Source organism: Mycetomoellerius zeteki, unplaced genomic scaffold (assembly GCF_001594055.1).
Source record: "Mycetomoellerius zeteki isolate Tzet28-1 unplaced genomic scaffold, Tzet1.0 scaffold174, whole genome shotgun sequence".
NCBI classification, from domain to species: Eukaryota; Metazoa; Arthropoda; class Insecta; order Hymenoptera; family Formicidae; genus Mycetomoellerius; species Mycetomoellerius zeteki.
Window position 1 is genome coordinate 1,268,468 of NW_017256696.1, and position 14,363 is coordinate 1,282,830.

A 14,363-nucleotide genomic window follows, 5' to 3' on the forward strand; every position below is an offset into this window, starting at 1 on the left:
CGCTCGGTAAGCATACACAGCCGCTTTGCCGTCTTGAACTCGCTCATTATGTCGAATGTAGTTATACCGGTTATACGGTTCTTTGGCAAATTCCATACATAGTATATCATAGTATATTACTCATCGATCGTTTTGTGAATCATCCAGTCGGATTGAATTGCGTGAAGAAAAGACGAGTTACATCCTGTGTGCAAAATTCACGAAAAAGACCTTTACAAAAAAACGTGCTATCGATCAGAATTCGATGAGATTAAATTTCGTTGATCTTGATAAGAATTTGAACTTGATAAGATTAAATTTTGCTGTGTGAGAGCGATAATCAGTCAGTGCGAGTGACTTTACAATTAGTTACGTTCTTACAGGTAATATTGAATTACGTATTACATTTCTCGGCCGAAGACCAAGTTGTATTTGTATAATTGGCGAAAAAAATGGATTTTCATTTTTTGTCACGCATTTTATTTTGTTCGTGTTTCACGCATTGTTTGTTTCAGAAACAATAAACATTTCATATTTACGCAGTAAGTGAGTTTCTTCTCTTGAAAATTGAATACCAGAGCGTTCGACAAGTCAACCCTCATCGATTTGACCTTCTGATTAAACAAGATAAACAAACGTTTAAATTCACTCAATTGATGGTGACAATTTCGCCGGATAACGCAAGAGGATAAAGCAAAGCTCTCTCACATACTCGCACCTTCATAAACTGGACACAAAATATTTACGGATTATATACACATAGAATATTTTATTTCGTTTCGTTCGTTTTTAAACATCACTATGGATTGCGAGATACCTCGCGACTTACAGATGTCTCATTTATGGGCGATTCAAAAAATACCGGGCAATACCGCCAGTGAGAAAGAGATCTTAAACAATTTCCATCAGAATTATTGCCTATATTGCGTGTAGAAACTGCCATCAAGAAGAAGAATCACGAAGATATAACATCGGCGCTCAAGTGTGAAGACTCAACAATAATAAACCGGGCACTTAAAGCCTTTTGGTTCTTCAATGGCAACCACAAGAAGATCATTAACGTCAGGTATTTCTGCGAACATCTATTCCCTTACGTTTCTATAAACACAAGGACACGTATTGTGTTAACACTCGCACATCAATTGTCCGGGAAGGATCCAGTTTTTGCGCAGGAAATATTTACAGAAGTGGTATCTATTTACGGCATTCAAACCGCTTATCCATTAATCATGGCTTGCGACGAGACTTTCGTTTATAATCTGATCGTGGAGAAGGAATTCGTGCTGCCCGTTAAAATTGTTCAAAAGATCTTCTATAGGAATCCGGATTTGATAGTGCGTTTTCTCAAATTATTGAAACCTCGTGAACTAAACGAGACCGAGCGCACTCCCTTCGCGATCGGTATCGACAGATACAAATCTTTCCTCTCTAAATTAATAAAGAAACATCTGGAGGCTTTCGTGGAACTGTACGAGATTCACAAAGATTATCTGCAAGATATTATTTTGAGTAACACGTGTGCCGAAATATTTCTGAAGAAAGGTCAGCGACACCTGATACAAAAACCGCTTATATATATCCGCATGTTACCATTGAAAAAAATTAATGAGGATTTAATGGAGAGAGTATTCCCTGGTCTATTGCCTACAGAAATGTCTTCTTTTAATACAGATAGTATGCTCGATTACTTGAAACATTATCCACGTGATAAACAACACGATCTACTCCGTAAGTCATACAAGGATAAATATGATGCCGATTTTCTCGACGAGACAAAAAATGTCACGCCTGCCTTATTACAGTTATTACCTATCGAGGAACGGATCAAACAGGCTAGAATTAAAATCGAGAAGCAGAACTTCGAGAAGCAGAACTTCAAGAAGCAGAACTTCGTGGAGGCTTATTATAAAAATACGATGGAATACAAAACAGTTTGGACTTGTTATTTACCTGTTAACGAAGTCATACCGGTTATCAAAGAAAAATTAAATAAAACTAAAGATGAAATAGATAGGATTGGTTTCCTTTTGCAAATGATTTATGTTTGTAATGTTAATAAAGATGATGATGCGTTGTTCGATACCTTAACATATATTTTAAATAGACATAAAAATGAAAACTCTTGGCTATTCGAACGAATATTCAGTCAACTTTTACAAATATACAATTTACCTTATTTAAATGAAAAGCAGATTTCTCTTATACTAGACATTGTCCGATTGTTTTATGTAAAAAATGAATTCGTACCGAAAGAAATGCTCGTGGCTATAATACATTTCAAACTTATACACAATATGCCAATTGAAGAGCTGATCGATATGTTTTTAGAGAAGAATCGATGGTACATAAATTTTAACATACTCAAAGAATATCCACAGTATGAGAGACAATGTCTCGTAACTTTCGCAAATAAAATTGAAAAAAAATCTTTTAAAGAGAATGATGAAAAAAAAAAAATTTTCTGCCAATTTATTGAAGCAATATACGATTTTAACAGCAGGTGTAAAAAATCTTGCATCAAAATAGAAAAAATGACAATTAAGGATTATCCTTGGTTAATAGATGTTATTCACGAAGTAATACGTGTCGAAGAAGATTATTGGAAAAATATATTACAGAAGAATGAACCAGAACTGTACTGCAGTTGGTTTCCTTCAAATATTGCGAAAGTAACGTCAGGCGCGGCGCTCGCTCTATTGAAACGAGATTTACAAAACATACTGGATAATTGGGAAGAATACTTGGAAAACTGCATGAAGAACTACTATATAAAACATGTACAACGTTTCGTCAAGGCCACGCGATGGTACAAAGATTTACCCATTAAATTTGCTGAACGTTGCATGAAGTATGTGTACGATAAAAGTACAGATAAAATATCATCTAGCCTAGTTATCTTGGCCCTTTTACTTCATGGTGATGAGTTGACAAAACTAATCGATCCTTTCACACCCACAGAAACAACGATAAATACTGATCATCCAAATGCCAAGGACAACTATAAAATTATAAAAAATTTACCATTGAGCATGAGACTTTCCAATCCACCAATACCTCTCGATCTCGTAGTTAGATTGTGTGTAGGAGATTACTTGTCAATAGCTTTGATGATGCTAACAAACGTTAGTAGGCGTACTTCTTCGCCTAAAGTTATCTCAATCGCACAAAAGTTGATGAGTATGCGTGTGAGCACACGTAAGCATGGAGTTAGGCTGATGTACTTAATAGCTACTATGCATGAGCTTATAGATTTTCTCCAGAAAACATGGGCAACCGAGAACCATCATTCAGTACGACAAGTTTTATTCAAGACATTCCAGAAATGTTTTCTCACAAAACCAGATCCCGAAACTTGGTCCCTATATTGTCAAACTACGTCGACGTTGAATCTCAATGACGAAGCATTGCTTTTAGATATAAAGCTGTTTCCTGAGATCCCTAATGAATACGTCGTAAGATATCTCGATCTATGGCTCAAAACGATAGACAATTTTCAAGGAATGGGACTGGACGACCAGAAAACAAACAAACACGTTGCCTATTTTTTAGCGACGCTTACTGCATCTATTTTCAATCTTTTATCTGAAGAATTTACTGAAAATATACTTCGAAGATTTTTATTCCATATGGATAGGGATGTATCCAGAGCAGCAAGACGTTTTACAATATCGTATATTTTAACAAAAGATCAAGATAAATATGCAGCATGCATCAAAGCATTTGCCAATGTCTTTCGTAACACAGTGATACCTAATTGGAATGTACCTCATCCTAAAAAATTATACTTTTATCCAATCAACAAAGCCGTGCGTTTTTTCATAGATGATTTCGTCAGTAGCTACATCAATAAGCTCTACTTTAATAAATCTTTTAACCCGGAAGTTATCGATAACATGCAAATGATATTTTTATCTGTCTTGTCACCTAGACAGTACGCGAGGTCTTATTTATTGTTGATATACGCAAAGAAGTTGCAAGAATGCAACTCCATCAATAACTCCTTTGGCCTGAAACTCGGTCAGCAGTTGCATGAATTAACCGACATTTTCTCATCGCTATTGGTTTTGTTTATGGCCGAAATTCTCAAGTACTTCCTAAGCCAAGTATCTAAACCTTCCGATTTGCAAGAAGTCAAGCTTAGTGTCATAGAAGGCCTGATTGAAGCTGGTAATACGGATTCTTGTTTTATGGCTGTGACAATGTTACCATCGATGATCCAGACGGAACACGTAGCAAGATACGATCGAATCGTTGAAAAGTTACAAGGAATGCATGAGGAGCTTGGTACCATGACCGTTTTATGCACTCATTTAAATGAAACGGCTTGAAAATTACTTAAACGAATCGAGTGAGTTATATATTGTTGTGTATTCTCCGCGATAATATTTTGTTGCGATAAATAATGTTTTGTTATTATATAATGATTGAATCGTAAAACCTTTATACATGTTGAACTATTAATGCGTATATTTTTAATAGAATAGTCATTGAATTTTTATAGAAGAAAATTTTTTAAATAGAATAATTATTGAATATTTTTTATTTTGCAAGATATGAGCCTAAAGTTATTTTCTTTCTTTTTCAGAAAATTATTTAAAATGTTTCTTGAAGAAATGAATATTATAAGAGTTGTTAGTTCGATGGATAAAATAAAGATATGTATATTTTTACAGCGATTATATATGAACACAATCTTGTAAATTATACACATTAAAGATTTATCAAAGTATAAATAAATATATTTTAAAATAAGTTATACCTTGGTGTTACACAGCATATATCCATTTTAATTAATTATAAATTATTTAATATGTTCAATACATTATTTCAATACATTAAAGCAATTCAAGTAACTGATAGATATACTTTTTATGGCGCATGATGACTTTTTTTCAATTAAATAATCTAGTGTCTTCCTTGAACAATCTTTTTATGAAGTAAAAGACTTAGAGATTTCGAAAACAACAGAAAGTAACAGAAATTTTGTTTACTCTAAATTGTGCGCCGTGTGATTTTAAAATGGATTTAATAATAGGTTCTGTTCGCGTTGCTTGCAATTCTCAAAAATTTGAAAAGAGAAAGCGAAGATGCTCAGTGTAAAAAGTACAAGCAATGCAAACAGACCTAATATTGATTGTCCATATTGGATCTGCCATTTTGAATTCTGCAAATCCGGATTCGGATTCATGATTGTAATCCAAAGAACACACACACACATACCATTATTAAATACTTAAATTTTATAAAATAGTAATAGAAAAGTAATTATATAGATAAATATTTAATTAAATATTTTCAATTATTGAATATATAATCTTAAATAATATATAATTAAAAATAAAAATAACAAAATCAGATAATTTATTATCGATTGATGTCTGGGATTGATAAATGGGAAATGATAATATAGGCAAAAATATAATAGCTTACGTCTTATTTTATGAACGTTAATAGCGGTGTTTCAAAAAATCAGATACATCAATTTTTAATCAACTTATGTAACTAATAATAATGCAATCATCCAATTTTATTATAAATTATTGTATTTTTATAAAAGATTTATTGTAGAGTATTTTATATTCATTGTACACATATATATATATTTGCAATTATTATAAAGATTAAATTTCGATATTTTTGCAAAGTCCATCAAGTTTCCTAAATCGTACCATCACAAGATAAGATTGATAATCGACAATAATAAAACTAACAATTTATATGAATACAAATGTCAAGTGCGATAATATATTTGAATCAATTTGATTTTGACGTCATTTGTTTTTTTACTATCGTTATTTAATAATGATAAAATAATGATTTTTTCAATAAATCATTAAAATTAGATATTAGTTAATGATTTCTTTTATTAATCTATACTTTTACATATCATGAATTTAACCAACTTTCGCAGTTTTATCAAATGTAAATGTATCAGTCTACATAGAACGTGTATCAATGCGTATTATCGCATACAGTAAGTGAATCGCAGCCTACTCAATCAGTACTGGAACAATTGTATAAGTTACGAAAATAATAATAGGAGCGTCCCGTTTGATCAGACAATTATATTGACTATATTCTCTATATCGGACTTAACATGATTCTCGCTGTCAAACGATGAATTAGTTATTAGATTTTACATCTCGACGCTGTGTAATTTTTATCGTTGAACATGCTATGTTCTTACATCTCTAATAACCACATTGCATGCAAAAAGAATATCTCGTTTAGCTTATGGACTCGGCCTCTCGTTGTCACCTTATAACGACTTTATAATGAAGAATTTAAAAGTTTCAATTTATGTTAACTGATGAAGACTCTGTCAACCAAAATGTTTTATTTTATTATTATATTAATTGATTAAAATTATTTTGATTATTTAAATATTCAATTTGCTCGTTTTTGGTTATTTCAAATTTTGATATTTTGTTTTGTAAACATATGAGCATTAGCTTATCTTATTATTTGTTTACATTATTGGGAACTATAAAGTTTTATTTCTGATGGCGATTAGTTTTCACATGATATCTTTAACGTAAACATATGATATATGTTCACGTTATAATTTTATACATTGCATAATTCTCTATTGTAATTTGTGTGTATGTGTGTGTGTAAGTGGGATAAGAATCAATAGATCATGTTAGGATTAACCATAAGTCACAGTGTTCGTTCAGGAGAAAAATCCCAGGCATCAGTTGTGAGTGACAGTGATCAATCACAACATGATCAAACAGGACGATTCTATATAAATGTACATAGTGCATATATTTGTGTACAAGCATTATTTACATGTAAATATATATATATATAATTATACATATATATTATAAAAAACTGAAATAAATATTTCACTTTTAAGTAGGTGGCTTTAATATAGAAGATTCACCTTTTTTTGGACTTGAATTTATTTCTTGTTGCTCCAATCTACGATGTCTTAACATTGTGGATATTACTCCATTAAAGCTGGCAATTTTTTTCTTAGCACTACCTTTTGGAGTACTTTCGCCAATCCTACGGACAGGTAACCTCGGTAATGACATTTCATCCATGAAATCAAAGTCAGACTTTTCTTCAGTTCTGTAAAGACAATGTCAATATACAAACAAAATTGAAATAATTAAAAACTGCTGTTGAAAACTTACTTATATTCTGGAGATTCAAGCTCCTGTTGTAGATTATTTGAAGGAATAGGAGAAGGCCCTCGTCTGCCAGGACACTTCCATTCAAGTTCTAGAATGCAATTATTTACTTCCAAACCTTCAATTAATGAGATTATCTCTTCAGCCTTTATATTCCATTTATGCTACACATATAGAAAATTATAAAGATTTGTTGAAAATTAACATGATAAGGTTTTAAATGTAAGCTTAAACATTTATTAATAAACAGTAAAAAAACAATTAGATATACATGTGTAATTATGTATAAAAAAATTTTTTATAAAATTATATAGAAGATTATACATAATAAGGATTTGATTAAAGATTGACATATCAAATAAATTTAATTCTATTCACCTTTTCATCCATTTCATATTTCTCATCATCTGAACACTCTACAGACCAATCTTCCTCAGTGCGTTCCATTTTCTTTGGTAAATGTTAAGAAGACTCTGTTAACCTCAAATTTTGATAAAAATACACCGAATCGATGCGTTTTCGCATAAAAATAAAAATTTAATAAGAAAAAAATATCTGTTCCGTAAACCGAAATATCAGGTTAAGAAAACTGTCAGCCACAAAATATTGTGATGCGAGCATGCGCTGTGGTCATATTTTTATGCATGGTGGAAGTTACTAGTTAGTGCGCATATCTAGAATCCTAGTCTAGTTTACACTTGATATGGGTACTAACTAGTAACTTTCTATTAAATTATTTTAATTTCAGCGATGTATTCAAAGAATGATGTACTAAATTGGTACAATATGCAAAATGAGATTAATTAAATGCATAATATTATATATGTTTTCACGTATCGCCGAAATTAAAATAACTCAATAGAAAGTTACTAGTTAGTAGCCGTATCAAGTGCACGATGTAAACTAGGCCTATAGCGTTTTCGATCCATCCGGATTTACACCTGGATTGGATTAATGGCGTTTTGTGTTCTCCTATTGGTAGAGCGTGTAAGGCTGGAATCAGACTACGTATTGAAGATTGAATTGATGGGTGAGTTCAGCAGAACGTTTGTGTTGTAAGTTTCCTTCGCGCTAATTGGATCATACTTTTAGATCTAGAAGAATGGTCCTATCTCAGCAGACAATCATAAAACGGTTGCAAAACTGTTGAGTCTGCTGAACGCAGCCGATGATTGAAAAATTCAAATTTGACCAATCGAAACGAAAGGATCTAAAATTTCTTTGTCCTTATTGGTCAAATTTCAATCTTCAATCTTCAATGCGTGTCTGATTCCGGCCTAACGTCAACCAATAGGAAAGATTAATCCAACCCAGGTTGGTGTAAACCCGATCGGGCCGAAAACGCTACTAGATTCTAGGACTCTAGTTCCACCATGTGACCATGCTCGCTTTGCGTGCATTTGCGTGGTAGTTCGTGTTTTTGTACCTGATTCTCGTTTCGAATGAAAATATCGAGTGATCAAATTTTGATAAAAACTCGCAAGTCAACTCGTATTCTATATAAATATCCGAAACATATATATTTCTTAAAAATCATACATTTATGACAGTGTTTTATAAAGAAAGTTTTACTACATTTTAACTGTATATAAATGTTGAATAATATTTATTGCACTGCTTATCACATTTTTTTTCTAACTTGTTTATATGTTCTGAAAAATAACTTTTAAATTAAAATGAATATTTTCATTTTTAGGTAAAATGAACAAAAAACCAATTCGAACTTATCAGAGAAAACCTGCAAAGAGACCTGTTATGAATTCATGGGCATCTGTATCAAGTGAAAAATATTTTGTGGGAAACAGTCATTTTGATAAAAATGAACTGTATAATGATTCTTTAAATTATGATCTATTCGAAACGACATTTGACAAACTTGCCAAAGAAGTAGTGTAAGAAAAATTTGTAATATGCAGACTGAACATGTTCATATTTTATAAATTTATTTATTTTTATTTTTATTTTATATGAATTTACTTTATTTTTGTGTGTTATATGTATTGAAGATTTTGTATGTTTATATGTGTATATTTAATCCTAAATTTATATATATTTCAACGTAGAGTACCTCCTATCCCATTGGATACAAATCAAAATGATTCATGGAAAGACAGTAGCAGTGATGATGATATTACCAATGCAACAAGTCTAAAATCTGAACCTATAGATGTTGATCTTTTTATACAGAATAATACACCTAGTTCAACAAATGTTAGGCATAAATCAGCTCCTAAATGCAAGAAACAAAAAAAATCTGAACCAAAAGTCATGGTTTCTATAGGAATGTTGTCTAAAAAAACAAAAATAATGTCAGTTAAAGATAAAACATGCTTAGGAAAAGCACAGGTATGTCCAGTTTTTTTTAAATAAATAATTGAATTTATTTTTAATAGTATGTATTAATAACCAGGGGCAGAAGAGACAAGCAAACAAGAGTAAAAAGAAGAAAGTGCTAAAAAATAAATGTAAGCCTAATCATGTATGCAATGAACAGATATCTCATATAAATTCTAATGCTATAGATAATTTGGAAGATGTCTCTTATAAGAACGATATTTCATGCAACAATACCCATGAATCTTTGCTACAAAAGGTTGACAAATCAATTACATCACAAAATAAATCAATTACAATTAATGAATCCATTGCTGATTTCAAACATATAAGAAACTATCAACAAATTATCAAACCATGTTTTGTTAAATTAAATGCTTGTACTGTGCAGAATTATACATTGATTCATGAAAGATTTCCAGAAAATAACCAAGATATATTGCATGATACAAAATTCTTGTTACAAGATACTTTACAAACTAAGAAAAATATTTCTAAAGTACTAAGTACTGTTTCGCGATCAGTCTCAGCTGAACATAATGAATTTAATGATTCTAAACATACATCAGTTAAACATTGTTCTGTAGTATTGTGCAATAACATTGTTAAAGATTGGCATATATTACAAAGTAAAAGAAACATGAAAGATACTATCAATATAAAAGATAAATCAAATATATCACATTTAGTTTTCTGTAACTCATCTGAAGTTACTCCAAACCGCAATAAAAGTATTGAACTTACATCATATGATATGAAGAAAGAAAGAGATCTAATAAAAAATAGTTTTGTAAAAGTGGAAAGATTAGAGATAGGAGAGTTTGTAAAAGAAAATAATACAATATCTGAAGAAAAGCAAAACATATTTTCTAGCACTCCTTTTAGCAAACGAGTCAAACCTAATTTAGCAATATTATCTCCTATTAATTCTAATATTTATAACAAGTCACATTGGAGTCAAGAAGGTTTGTTAGCAACTACAAAAGAAGATATTTCCAACATTGATCAGAAAAATTCTTATCCTTTGGTTACGATATCAGAAGATTCTAAACTCAAGCCCACAGATGTACAGGGACAGCAAACACAAATTTTATTGTCCCAGAAATCACAAATTACAGATTCTGTTGTTAAAAATGAAGTAACATCTTACAAAAATGATGTCCATATAGCTATTACTCAGAAATATGGTACAGAATGCTATGTTGAAACAGAAATTCCGTATTTATTAAATATGTCTACTGATCAATCACAATCATTATTTGATGATACAACATATAGTCACAATCATTCGGCGAAAGATCCAAATGAAGATAAAATAAAAAAAAAACGTCCTGGTACGCATAAATTTGTAGAAACGGACACAGTAGATTCATCCGTTGATTTATGTTTAAAACAAAAGCAATTATCAAGTGGTAATAAAGCTGAAGCAAGCTTTCAGTATATATCACCTTCCAAAATATGTTTAACATTTAAAGATTTAGATAATACGCAAAAAAATAAATCGCAAGAAAATCACGATATAACAGGAATAAGTATAGTAGAAGCAATTCATGAGAGCCTTAAAGATAAAACTGTTAATATTAATAAACTCAGTTTATTTGATGAAAGTCAAAATAATATTAATATGAATGCTCGTGTGCTGCTTACACGATTACAAGATCCAATTAGAATAGGAAGGAGAATACAATATCCTAAATGGCATTTAAACATATCAAATATTTTTGATAGTGTAAATAATGAAGCCGTACAATCAAACAACGAAGTTCACTGTATCACAATTGACAAAGATCTTTCTAATGTTCAATCAGCACATAATTTTGAGCATTCTAAGAATGCAAATTTGTCTAACGATCATTTTGAATCCTCCAGTGGCACGACTGAACCGTACAGTGATACAAATAGACAAATGAAGAAATCAGTTTTTTTAAAACCGGGCAAGTATTGGGCTAGATCTTTGTCAATATTAAATAATATAAACGATGGATCTAATTTAGACAAATTAAGTATCGGAAAGGGGAAAAAATGGAGGTGCAGCGTCAGAAATATATTGGATATGCAAAAACAAGGTAATTTTTTATATCATTTTTTATTTTTTTACACCAATTGATTCATCTTTTTAGTTTGTATAAAATTATTAAAGTACCTTATTGTTAAAGTAACTTAAAAAATTATTAATTTACGAGATATTCTTATCTTGCAAAAATAAAATGATAGAATGTGACAACCTGTGTGTTTTTTGTGCAAATACTTAAGGGTCATCAGTTAAGGCATTAAAATTTCGTATAAATGTTAATATTGATAATTTGCTTGAAAAACAATTGAAGGTAACTTATTAAACAAAATGGTAATTTAGAAGCACTAACCAATAACATCTTATAAATAAATGTAATGAGAGATCTTGAATGATTTTTATATTTAATTTTTAAATTTTGATGCTATTTTTTACATTGTACAATTTTTAAAGTGGAAATATTTCCAGATTTAATACATTTTTATAATAATGAAATTGAACAAATATAAAAAAAGTTTTGATACTTACGTTTAGAATCTTTATTAAATGGGTAGGCTTTGTAGTATTTATAATCTGACAATATTATATAGTATGTACGCGCGTAGTGGCAGACAATATTAAAATCGTAATAATCGTTATGTGCAGGAATTTTCCAAAGTTGTTTGAAGAAGGATAAAGATGATACGAATTTATCTAGCGATAATCTTAGCATATCAAATACTTCATCGTTCAACAGTAACAAATGTAAAGAATTTGATTTAGCGAGTTATCCTAGATTTTCTAAAAGGATCTCAGTGAGAGTTGTGCTTAATAATGCAAGCACTAAGTGTGAAATCAAAGATACTTCATTTCTTGAGGCATTTGGAATTACTGCAGAAAAATCTTCAAACTCGAAATTATCATGTAAGTACTTTTAATCACATATTGCTGTGCATAATCTACTCGTTTTACGACACTATATTTTTACATATTACACAGAATGTTATCATATTAATAATTAATATAAATTAAATAAATATTTACAGACCAGGAGAAATCATTGATATATAACGATCAACATATCAGTAGTCATTCCAATACTGCAAGAGATGTTGTCTTACAGAGATGTTCACAAAACTGTTATATTACTTTTGCAGATCGTTTTCCAGATTCGTATGCAGATCTTAGTATATATTTACACAAATTATATTAATTACTATGAATATATATAAATTATAACATTATTTATTCTGTTCTTATTGATAGGTATTTAGAACGTTGCCATAAAATAGGCGAAGGTGTTTATGGAGAAGTTTTTCTTCATGAATGTGAGGGTAAAAGATCTGTTATAAAAATTATTCCTATAGAAAATGAACAGTTAGTCAATGGTGAACCACAAAAGAAATTTAATGAAATATTGTCAGAAATTGTGATTGCAAAGTGAGTCAATTAATCAATTGCATGCACATATTGGTGATATTATTGACAAAAATCTTGAAAGAAGATATTTTCAGGGAATTGGATAATCTGAAATTAAATGATATCTATAAAACTAATGGATTTGTAGAAGTTAAAAATATCAGCTGTATTATAGGAAAATATCCAGAGAAGCTCATAGAACTTTGGAAAATGTATGATAAAGATAAAACATCCGATAATGATTGTCCATTGATGTTTGATGAAAATCAGTTGTATATTTCTCTTGAACTGAGTCACGGTGGGGAAGATCTTGAAGCCTTTGTATTTCAAACTGCGGAGGAGGCTTGCGCTCTATTTTTACAGGTTAATTGTTTATATCATCGATGTGTCAAATGACAACAATGTTTGATGAATTATTAATCCATCAGTGTTTATAAATTTTTGTATTTTTAGACTGCATTGGCATTAGCAGTTGCAGAAAAGGCACTTGAATTTGAACACAGAGATTTGCATTGGGGTAATGTATTAATATCAAGAACAAAAGAACAATATATATATTATAATCTAGGGGGGAGAGAGATCAAGTTTCCTAGTAAAGGTGTAAAGGTTTGTTCTACGAAAAATATTTTAAATACTATTAAAACTTTTTTTTTTATAATCTTATTAAATTTTTCTCAAGGTATCTATAATAGATTTTACGCTATCGAGAATGTTATACCAAGGATGTTGCATATATAATGATCTTGCACTAGATCCAGCTTTATTTACTGCTCATGGTGAATATCAATTTGAGATTTATCGTCTTATGCGCGACAAAATTCAGTAAGTCACATACATTTTATTTCTTACCTTTTTCTTATATACTGTTTGTTTGTACTTCCATCATGTGTGCAGGAATGATTGGCGCAAATTTGAACCATATACGAATGTTTTGTGGTTGCATTACATTTTGGATAAAATGATTACTGCGGTAAGATACAAAAAGAAAAACTTGAAGGTTCACAAGCACGCTGTTATCAGATTAAAAGAATTTAAAGATATAATTTTAAACTACAATAGTGCATACGACTTTGTAATCAATTCTAATAGCGTCGAGTAACTATGATGCAAGCCCTTACGAAATGCCTCTATAATAAATCAAATTTTGCAAAATTTTCTAGATATTCTATATTATATATTTAGCTTAAGTATAATTATATATACAAATGATTATTAAATTATTCTAATATTAAAATAAGAAAATTATGATATTGATATGACTTTTGATATTTTACATACATATTATATAATAATTGTGTTTACGATTAAAATTAATTTATATTCTTTGCTTCTTTTTTCAACTTCATATCTTCTTGATAGAATATAGGCATTAGAAATATATTTTTCCATACTATAGTAATAAATATACCTATATAATATTTTGGAATGTTTTCTTTTATTATTCTCTGATTATTATTTTCTATATAATGGACTAATACCAGCTTATATATATTTATATA

The 14,363-nt window shown here is 30.1% G+C and overlaps 2 protein-coding genes across 2 annotated transcripts; one reads left to right on the plus strand and one right to left on the minus strand.

The window, feature by feature from the left end:
* The first annotated feature begins 1,121 nt into the window (after positions 1–1,121).
* Positions 1,122–13,983, plus strand: LOC108721455 (uncharacterized). Its single transcript, XM_018446004.1, has 12 exons — positions 1,122–4,301; positions 6,946–7,003; positions 8,818–9,013; positions 9,185–9,467; positions 9,532–11,521; positions 12,112–12,369; positions 12,492–12,618; positions 12,712–12,885; positions 12,960–13,227; positions 13,318–13,470; positions 13,544–13,686; positions 13,759–13,983. Exons 1-12 carry the CDS (start codon positions 1,209–1,211, stop codon positions 13,961–13,963), a joined length of 6,948 nt encoding a protein of 2,315 aa, XP_018301506.1. The 5' UTR covers positions 1,122–1,208; the 3' UTR covers positions 13,964–13,983.
* On the minus strand, positions 6,837–7,707 carry Pa1 (PTIP binding protein Pa1). Its single transcript, XM_018446107.1, has 3 exons — positions 7,500–7,707; positions 7,125–7,285; positions 6,837–7,059 (listed from the first exon to the last, which is right to left on the minus strand). The coding sequence occupies exons 1-3, from the start codon at positions 7,566–7,568 to the stop codon at positions 6,837–6,839; spliced, it is 453 nt and encodes a 150-aa protein (XP_018301609.1). The 5' UTR covers positions 7,569–7,707.
* Positions 13,984–14,363: the final 380 nt, after the last annotated feature.

Excerpts from the sequence above, each read along its gene's own strand:
- Pa1 (XM_018446107.1), bottom strand. The coding sequence starts at position 7,568 with ATGGAACGCACTGAGGAAGATTGGTCTGTAGAGTGTTCAGATGATGAG. Across the intron at positions 7,286-7,499 it reads AATATGAAATGGATGAAAAG|CATAAATGGAATATAAAGGC; the intron begins GTGAATAGAATT and ends CTATATGTGTAG. Across the intron at positions 7,060-7,124 it reads CTTGAATCTCCAGAATATAA|AACTGAAGAAAAGTCTGACT; the intron begins GTAAGTTTTCAA and ends TTGTCTTTACAG.
- LOC108721455 (XM_018446004.1), top strand. The coding sequence starts at position 1,209 with ATGGCTTGCGACGAGACTTTCGTTTATAATCTGATCGTGGAGAAGGAA. Across the intron at positions 4,302-6,945 it reads GCACTCATTTAAATGAAACG|CTGGCAATTTTTTTCTTAGC; the intron begins GCTTGAAAATTA and ends ACTCCATTAAAG. Across the intron at positions 13,471-13,543 it reads TTCCTAGTAAAGGTGTAAAG|GTATCTATAATAGATTTTAC; the intron begins GTTTGTTCTACG and ends ATTTTTCTCAAG.